Here is a 9,791-nt window from a genome sequence, read left to right as displayed (position 1 = left end):
ACACAGGAGCGCCGCTGTAGAGGTCTGCGCCACGGTCTCCACGGCAACCTCGCCACGCTCGGATCTTTTTGGGCCCTAGTCTTCGCTTTTTTGGTAGCGGACGCGTCGTGCTCATGCAGGCCTCCGCTCGTTCTCTGGCTTCCTCCCCACCCCCGCGGAACCTGTGGCCCAGCGAGGCCAGCGCCGACACAGACACTGACTCCCAGGAGCGCCGCTGTAGAGGTCTGCGCCACGGTCTCCACGGCAACCTCGCCACGCTCGGATCTTTTTGGGCCCTAGTCTTCGCTTTTTTGGTAGCGGACGCGTCGTGCTCATGCAGGCCTCCGCTCGTTCTCTGGCTTCCTCCCCACCCCCGCGGAACCTGTGGCCCAGCGAGGCCAGCGCCGACACAGACACTGACTCCGGGGCCCTGATTATCCAGACGGAGGAGAGGACACCAGGCCCCCAAAGAGAAGGCAGCCGAACCCGCCTCTCGAGTGCCAAGCAGGCATCTTGAAGAAACCTTCGCAAGGCGCCGCGCCTGCCTCACCAAGTGCAAGGTCCTGAGTTCGATCCCCAGTACCGAAGAAAAAAAAAAGAGAAAGAGAAAGAAACTTTGGTGCTAAGGCCTGTGCTATGCCCCGGCAGTGACCTTAGGGACAAGGGACCTGGAGCCTTGGCCCCACACTGAACTGGGGAGGCTGCCTTCGCAGCAGCAGAGGAGTGACCCTGTTAGACAGGTACTCAAACCAAGACGGGCTTGTGATCCTCCTGCCCCAGCCCCTCAAAGTGCTGAGATCACATTCCTGTGCCACCACGCCCAATGCCAAAGACGTTCTGAGGGTCAGGACCCTGCTTAAGGTGGGGGCCAGGAGCAGGACATAACGGTATGGACACCGTGCCGGCAGCAAGAGCAAGGTCCTGAACCCTGAGAAGTTAGACCTATCTGGACAGGCATATTTTAGGATGCAGAATTCTCAGTGTCTGATGGAGGGGGAGGAAAAGGCAGAGTTTAGCACAACTGGGGTAACTGCTAATTGACCTTAGCGTTAGGCTAAAATAGGTCTGTTCGTATGATGGTATAACAAAGCTCTTTTGTTACATTTTTGTCTGATGGTCTTTTTTTTGGTGGGGAGGTTGAGACAGGGTCTCACTATGTAGTTCTAGACAGACCTGGAACTCACCATGTAGCCCAGGCTGGTCTGGATTTCGCAGAGATCCTCCTGCCTCAGCCTCCTGAGCGCTGGGATTACAGGTGTGCACCACCACGCCCAGCTTGATGGTCTTTTTAGTAAAAGTCAATAGTAGAAACATGACTCCATTTCATTACTTTGCATACTTCTCAATGAACTGTGTACAGATTAGAAAATACTTCCAGAGTGATGAAACTCAATCTTGATGTTAAAGATACAGCCTCCTAAACTGGGTAGAGTAACACATACCTGTAATCTCAGCGCTGGTAGGCTGAGGCAGGAGAATCACAAATTCAAACCCAGCCCAAGCAGTTTACTTAGCAAAGCATTAGCCAGGTGTGGTGGCGCATGCCTGTAATCCCAGCAATAGGAAGGCTGAGGCAGGAGGATCACTGTGAGTTCGAGACCAGCCTGGGCCACACAGCGAGTTCCAGGTCAGTCTCAACTACATAGTGAGACCCTGTCTCAAAAAAATCCAAAAAAAAAAAAAAAAAACCAAAGCATTGTCTCAATTTTTTTAAAAGTGAGGAGTGGATTTCAGGGGCAATACCTGCCTTGCATGTGCAAGGTCCTGAGTTCAATCCCCTGGTACCTGGGGGTTAAAAAAAAAAAAAAAAAGACTGGGGGTGCAACTCAGTGCAAGAAAAAAAAAGCTGTAGACTCCCATAGTGGTAAATTGATGCAAGTAAAGTCTCACACCCTGGAAACAAAGCCCACCTACAATTGCCTCCATACCTGGGAGGGAATCTTTGTGACTCAAGCAGGCCACAAAACAGCAGAAATTCATATCCCCAGAACATCCTGCTCAGAAGGAATTTGAAACCAGGCCTGGCAGCACACACAGGTAATCCCAGCTCTCTGGAGGCTAGGGCAGGAGGGTCACGGTGGGGTTTCAGGAGACCCTGTCTCAAAAAATTAAAAAACACAAAGAAACAGCCCCAAATAAACTGGTAAATAACATTCCAGTTCAGAGTCATGGACTTCCATTCCAGTCAAGGAGCAGAATTTAAAAATCCATATTATAGCAGGCAGATGGTGGTGCATGCCTGTAATCCCAGCACTCTGGGAGGCTGAAACAGGAGGATCATGAATTCAAGCCCAGCTTGGACAACTTGGTGCTTAGAAAGACTCAGTCTGAATAAATTGGAAAGGAGAAAGCTGGGGATGTAGCTAAGGGCAGGGTCCAGTCTCCAGCATCAAAAATAAATAAAATTGATTTAGCTCAGTGGTGCTGCCACCTGCCTCAAAAGTGCAAGGTCCTGAGTTCAATCCCCAGTACCAGAAAAATAAAAATTTAAAATCCATTTATACTATGTCAGGGATGATTGTTGCTAAAAGGAAAAGATAAAATCTGAACTCAGATGGGACAGGCCTGGAAGTTCTGAGCACAGCGGTGACATGATCTGACTTGTGGCTTATGTGGAAAGGGGTTGTCTAGCCTGGCATGGTGGCACAGTCCCAGTTTCTCAGGAGGCAGAGTCCAGTGGATCACAAGTTCAAGGCCAGCCTGGGCAATGTGGCAAAACCCTGACCCAACAAAATAAAAAGAGAACTGGGCTGGGGATGCCTATCAGCACTAGACAGCTTGCTTAGTATGTATGAGCCCCGGGTTCATGCCCCAGTACGTCAAAAATGAAAAGAAGGCTTCTCTTGCTAACTTAGTGATTGAAGGGAGAGACCCTTCTCAAAATTTAAAAAAAAAAATTTTTTTTTGGTACCAGGTATGGAACTCAGGCCCTTAAACTTGCAAGGCAGGAAGTGGAACCACTGAGCCAAATATCCGGGGCCTAAAAAAAAGAAAAAAAAGTAAAGTACTAAGATAGGAAGTGTATCTCCAGGCAAAAATCCCCAGTACAATCAGTAGTACTGCCTCCTGCCACCCACCAAAAAAATGTGTCAAGGCCAAGCTTAATACGCAGGCTTGAAATCCCAGCACTCAGGAGGCTGAGGCAGGAGGATCCCCCTAATTTCGAGGCCTACATAGTTCAAATTCAGCCTGAACTAACTACATAGTGAAACCCTGTCTCAAACCCCACTCCTCCAAAGAAAAAGCGCCAAAGCTGAGAAGTGATTCAAGTGACAACAACTATACAGGTGGCACAAGATAGCTGCTCAAGCCAGCAGATGTCAATAAGGGTGTTTGGGAACAAATCAAGATGTTACCACCCCACCACACACACAGGGAAAGTGAACCTAAGGCCTTCACACGGTGCTAAAACCCAGCCCCTTTCTTGAGACAGCGTCTCCCTAGATTGCACAGGCTGGTCCCTAACTTGCGATCCTCCTGCCTCAGCCTCCTAGAATGTGAGGACTACAAACGTGAGCCACCTCCCGGCGTTAGTTCAACTTTGCAAACGCCCTCTCCTCATCCTCCCCGCACCCTCAGATCACCAGCTCACAGTGGCAGACTGAGAGCTTGTAAAGCTTTGCCCAATGAATAAGTAAACAAATACATGATTGAATAAAGAATTCGCGCCCTTCCTATGCCATCTCCAGCCAGCTCCCGCCCAGGCTGGCCTCAGCCTCCCCATCTGCGACGCTCAAGACTCAAAGATCAGTCACTAGCTAGCCCAGAACGCCGGGAAAGTCGCTAGCAACAAGGGACGGAGTTCAAGTTCCACCAGAGTCACAGGAAGTATAAACTACAAGCAAATCCGCAGAGGGGAAAGGGGCGGGGCCTCGATCCACCGCCGCCGCGCTATTGGTTGCGCTGGTCGCCACCCGGCAGTAGTTGTGGCGGTCAGCCCCGCCCCTTCCTCTTTCCTTTCGAGCAGGCGGCGACGGTGGTTTCTGGTGTAGCTATGGTGAGTGCGGGGGAATCCGGTACCATCCGGGCGCGATAGGGCTCCGGGGCCGGGATGGAGGGGCCGACGGAGCCCCGGGATCTCATCTGCCAGCCAGGTATGCGGGACGCCGCACAGGACGGCCCAGCGCCCCCTCAGCCCACCTCCCGCCTTCTACCCTCCCCCCCGGGTTCGGGCCGCGGGCCAGGCGCGTGTTCCTTCCGCCGGCTCCCGCTGCCCGGGGTCGGCCTGGAGTGTGGGAGTAGGCGAGGCGGCCTGTCGGGCGCCTGACTCGTACCTTGCTCCCTTGCAGGCCAAGATTAAGGCTCGGGACCTGCGCGGCAAGAAGAAGGAGGAGCTGCTGAAACAGCTGGACGACCTGAAGGTGGAGCTGTCGCAGCTGCGCGTTGCCAAAGTGACGGGCGGCGCGGCTTCCAAGCTCTCCAAGATGTGAGTGACCTACGAAGAGGGCACGCGTGCTTCTGGAGCGTTCGTGGGTTTTCGAAGTGGGTTTCCGGAAGTGCCCGTTCAGGGGCGCGCGAGGTGCCCCCTTGGGTCACGTGAGAGACCTGTGTGCTGCTCTCACCCGTGAGAACCGGGGTCCCTGCAGACCCCCGGTCCTGAACTCACTGTATAGTTCAGGCTGTACGCTCTAATTGTCGCGATCCTTCTGACTCAGCCTCAGTTACGCGCTTGTGCCACCCTGCCTAGCTCCGTCGTTTGATTGATTTTTTGAGACTGGGTGTCACTGTGTCTTGAAACCTTTGTAGCCCGGGCTGGTCTTGAGCTGGAGACAACCCTGCCTCAGTCTCCAAAGTGCTGCGGTTATAGTTTGAAGGCCCGTCTTGATGCTGCCTTCAAAGCTTAATGGGACCCTTTTTCCACCTGCTGCTTTGCTTTGATTTTTGTTGCCCCTTGTGGCAGGAGAGTGCTTTGCCCCACTTCCAGAACTGTAACCTAAATTTAATTTACATGGGGAAGGACCGAGGACACGTGTGATGGCTGCCGGTTTGGAGCAACGCCCCTGGTTGCGAATTCCACTTCTGCCAAATCTGACCCGGGTGGGCTCCCCTCCTCCCTGAACCCCCAGATGGTCTTCTTTCTGGGGGCGGAAGAGTAGTATGCTGAGCCCTCTCCAGGGTGACCTCCCTGCCCCATCTCTGCTCCTGTTCAGCATGGCTCGTCTGCTGCTGGCTGGGGCGTCTCTGCCTCCCGAGACTCCTTAGGCCGGAAGGTTGCCTGGACCGTGGTGTGGCTCCCTCCCTCCCTCTCTCCTCTCCCCTTCAGGTTGAGATGGCTTCAGTCTCCATGGCCCCAGGATGAGCTCTTGACTTGGGATTGGGTCTTTTCAGCCCCTACTTCTGTCTCCAGGGACACTGAACAGCTCGGCAGTGTGGGGGTGCCTGCTCCCTGTGACCCCCTGTACCGCTCCCCCGTCACTCTTAGCCGTGATGCCTTAGGGAGCGCTGTGTGTCTCCCTTGTTCTCACTGACGTCTCTGCTTTGTAGCCGAGTTGTCCGCAAATCCATCGCCCGCGTTCTCACAGTTATTAACCAGACGCAGAAAGAAAACCTCAGGAAATTCTACAAGGTGAGAGGCGCTGGGAAAGCATGGCTGCTTTCCGGGGGGCGTCATGAAAGATGTGGGGTCTCAGGGTCCCTCTTGGGCCTGCTCATGGCACTGCTGGCCGCGCCTCCTGTCCTGCAGCCCTGGGTGGAGTGGTGGAAAGGCGGTCTCCCTGGCGGTGTCGGTATTGAATGTATCTTAACAGCTGAGCGAGGAGTGGCTCATTGCTGAGGAATGGCTGGTTTTTCATGTGTTTTGGCGGTGCTGAGAGTAGAACCAGGGCCCAGGGAGCTGGGAGTAGCTGTCCAGGAGTTGTCATAGGTGTCACTGCCAGGTCTCTTCATTCTAATGTTTCAGATGACCCCAAGGCTCGGGGAGTGGGTGGTGTGCCGGCCCTTGTTTCCACACCGTGCTACAGTCTGGATGACTGCGCTTGGGAGACTTCCCTGAGCATTTGACCTCTTGGTTCAGCCATCTTGTGGTCTTGTCCCTGGCCTTAGTTTTAGCAGCGTATGGTTGGGATCAGCAGCAGGGCCTGGCTCATTTAATTGGGAGCTGGCTTGAACTCAGGACTGGGAGGAACTGGCTGGTCCCGAGTGGCATTTGGAGGGACCTAGGCTCAGCTGCCTGGTTTGCTCAAGATAATCTCGCTCTCAGTGGAAGTCAGCGGATGGGCGTGGACTGCGCCTGCAGAACGGCTTCCTGGCAGTGCTCTGATTCGCATTGAGGTTGGCACATCAGGAGGCTGCTGCGGGGAGGCTGTGCTGGCTGCGCACCTGTGAGGCAGTGGTCTCAAGAGTGGACCTGAAGCTTTGCTGGGGCCATCGTGACCGCAGAACAGCGTGGCTGTAGCTGTGTGCCGGGCAGCAGAGCCCCAAGCTTTGTGCCGGCCTGGGTGGCCATCTCTCTGAGAAACTTGCCACATGGGGGCAAGGAGTTGTCCTCTGGACTGGGGACCCCTGAGGGGACCTTGCTAGAAAGGGGAGAGTCCAGTGAGCCCCCTTGGTCTTGCAGTGCAGACAGCAGCCCTTAGGGCCGTGGCACAGGGTGGCCCTGCTCAGTGACTCCGAAAGTCTTTGCACTGCAAACCAGCTCTCCTGTGTTGCCACCAGCACTGCAGCCCCGAGCCCCAGTGCCCCGATTTACCCACACACACCCCCATCTCTGTACCAGGGCAAGAAGTACAAGCCCCTGGACCTGCGGCCCAAGAAGACGCGAGCCATGCGCCGCCGGCTCAACAAGCATGAGGAGAAGCTGAAGACCAAGAAGCAGCAGCGGAAGGAACGACTTTACCCTATGCGCAAGTTCGCGGTCAAGGCCTAAGCAGCGTGGCAGCGGCAATAAAACTCGCCCTGACCAAGGTGCTTTGTGCTTGCACTGTTTCCACCCCGCTGCCTGGCGTGCTGGCTGGAGGGTGGGAGGTGTACATCTGGGGCTCCTGGGGTCAAGGCTCCGCTTCTTGCCTGTTCTGGACACCAGGAGGTTCCCCTCTAGGGTGAAGACCCAGGTGAGGGGCACAGTGTCGGCCTCTGGGAATGTGAGCTCCTGTCCCTGAGGCACAGGGCCTTGCTGCACCGTCTCCAGGCACGTTCCTGGTCTGCAGTCAAAGAAATGAAGAAGGGGGGCCTCCTGCACAGAACAGCCCAGCGCCTCTCAGCCCACCTCCCAATTCCTCCCCTTGGTGCATCTTCTGTCCTCGGCCCCAGAGGGTGGCACTGCCTGGGTTCAGCTGGGGTGTGGGAGGAGGGGAGCGGCCTGCCAGGCCCCTGACCTGTAGCTTGCTCCCTCCCGTGCAGGTGTACATGTGCTAAGTTCCCTAGGCTGGGCTCTAACTTTTCATCCTTCTGCCTCAGCCTCCCATGTAGCTAGGTATTACAGGTATGGGCCAGAGTCCCTGGCGTCGTTGTCTGCAGAGGGGCCATATAAAATGCCCATAGTGTCTCATTTGCAGGCTAGAGTGGTGGAGTTCGACCCTATCTCCTCCCTGGTCAAATGTTGCTGCCCCTCCAGTTTTAGGCCAGCTTGGGACTCAGCTCCGGGAAGAGGCTGGTGGATTAGTCAGTGTGTGAGTGGCCGCCGCTGGACAGCCAGAGAGCTGTACACTTATCCCAGGTCATGTGGCTCTTGCATAGGACCTGCAAGGTGTGTGTGCTTGTCATGGGGCCCAGGTGCCTGAAAGGTACCTCTGAGCCCGCAGGCCCGTGTCTCTTCCCTCTGAAGGGTCTCTGAACCCTGCTGAGCAGGTGGCCAGATGTGGGGTGGCACAGGTGGCCTGTGGTGTGGAACAGGCCAGCCCTTGCCTGGTGCTTGTCCCCACACTTGGCTCCAGAGGAGGGGTGGGTCTGGCCACCTGCGGTTGGCACTAGGGAAGAAGTTGCTTCTCCGTAGTCACGTTGGCCCCCAGCAGGGAGAGCCCCAAGCTGCAGGGGTGGGGGACCAGGGCCATGTGATGTGACCCAGCCTTGACAGCAGGGAGCAAGCCGGAGGAAGGGATTGTGGGGAGCTGGGTGGGCATGGCCAAGGGTGTGGAGAGCCCTGAGCATTTGAACCAGGCACTCGGGTGTGGGGTGTGCAGCCCTAGTGGCCCAGGCCAGCTTGTGCCTGCACCTCCCAGAGCATCCCCCACTTGTCAGCTGCTTGAAGTCAGGGTTAAAGCCAACAGTGTCCGCACTGGGCTGGTGACCCACACACTGGTGGAGTCAGGAAAGTGATCTAGGACAGCAGGGGTCCCCCCCATCCAGGACCCACAGGCACCTGGTCTCACTAAGACTTGGGTGGATCTTGCAGTCTGGAGGAGGGGCGGGACTTGGGGGTCTGGGGCTCTCCCTCAGGATCTCCCAGCCCATTTCTCCATCTGGGTAGTGGGATGCCAGGCCTCCTCCCAGAACAGCCCCCCAGCCCGCCTGCAGTTGCTGTTCTTTCCCTTGTCTCCTTAATCCTCTGTCTGCTGACTCCTGGGCGTTGGGAGTATCTCCTCCTGCTGAGAGAGCTGCTACCTTCATCTTCAAGGAGAGGAGCTGTCTCAGGGAGCTGACATAATTTGAACCAAGAGCACAGTCCCAAAAAGTAGGCACAGCATCGATAGCCCTTGAGGACATCATACCAGATGAAATAAATTAGTTCCCAAAAGACAGTTACTGCTTGACTCCACTTACATGAGATTCCCAGAGAGGCCAAGTCCATAGAACAGCCTGATGTGATCATACCTTTAGTCACAGTGCCAGGAGGCTGAGGCAGAAGGATTGCTACTAGTTCGAGGCCCGCCTGGACTGTAAGACTTGTCTCAAAACAAAAACTTCATAGAATAGTCATGGGGCTGGGGAGGGGGGAAATTAGTGGTTTTTTAGTGGGTAATACCACTGAATGATACACCTAAAAGTGATCAGGATGCTAAAAATTTAGCACCATTGTAAAAAGAACTAGGCCAGGGATTTAGCTCAGTGGTTCTGCTGCCTGCCCTGCAAGCATAAGGTCCTGGGTTTGATCCCCGATAACAAAAGAAAAGATCTGGGTCCAGCTCTGGGGAGCCCGATCCACCTTATCAGGTCCTGTCTCCATGCCAGCTGGTCCAGTCCTACCTAGGGGATCTGTGAGGTGGGGTCTGTGAAATGAATCCCACAGCAAACAGCCAGACCGAGGCTGTGAGGCAGCCATATCCGCGGTGCAAAAGGCAGGACACTTGGCAGCAGAGCATCAAAGCTGACCCGATGCCAGGGCTGGAGGCGCAGGCGTCTGCTCAGCTCTAGGCCCAAGAGCCTGGATCTGGGGCCTTACTCTACACCTCCTAGCACCCTGGACTCTGAGCTGAGCCCTCTCTAGAATCCCAGGAACCATTTCTAGAGCCAAGCCAGAGCCCATAACTCCCAAGTTCACAGTATGTTCTAAGCCCTGAGGAGACAGTGCCCCGCTACGTAGTCCAGGCTGAACTTGAATTCACCATGTAGTCCTCGTGGCCTGGAAAGCACCAGACCCTCCTGCCTCAGCTTCCAGAGAACTGATACGTCACTACTCCAGCCTCCTGAGTCCACTTTAGAGCCAAAGACTAAGAACACTGAAGCCAGCCAGGACCTGAGAGCTCTGTCTGGAGTGGGGCCAGAGCCCTGAGCCCTTCTGAGAGAACGCGGTCCCAAAATTTAGAGGCGTCCCGGAACCCTCGATGCACAGAACCGGGAACCACGCTAGACTTGGATTCCGGAAGCTGGGGGCGGGGGAACCACTGTGTATAGCGGTCTCCATGGTGACCGGGGCGGGGCGCGGGAGCCGCTGCCGC

General features: G+C 55.4%; 1 protein-coding gene across 1 annotated transcript; it reads left to right on the top strand.

Moving 5' to 3' along the window:
• The first annotated feature begins 3,874 nt into the window (after window positions 1–3,874).
• Window positions 3,875–6,883, top strand: Rpl35 (ribosomal protein L35). Its single transcript, XM_010613519.2, has 4 exons — window positions 3,875–3,976; window positions 4,269–4,405; window positions 5,464–5,545; window positions 6,695–6,883. The coding sequence occupies exons 1-4, from the start codon at window positions 3,974–3,976 to the stop codon at window positions 6,842–6,844; spliced, it is 372 nt and encodes a 123-aa protein (XP_010611821.1). The 5' UTR covers window positions 3,875–3,973; the 3' UTR covers window positions 6,845–6,883.
• Window positions 6,884–9,791: the final 2,908 nt, after the last annotated feature.

Source organism: Fukomys damarensis, unplaced genomic scaffold (assembly GCF_012274545.1).
Source record: "Fukomys damarensis isolate Sample0158 unplaced genomic scaffold, DMR_v1.0_HiC HiC_scaffold_36, whole genome shotgun sequence".
NCBI classification, from domain to species: Eukaryota; Metazoa; Chordata; class Mammalia; order Rodentia; family Bathyergidae; genus Fukomys; species Fukomys damarensis.
Note: the sequence above shows the minus strand (reverse complement) of the source record. Positions and strands in the feature narration are given on the sequence as shown.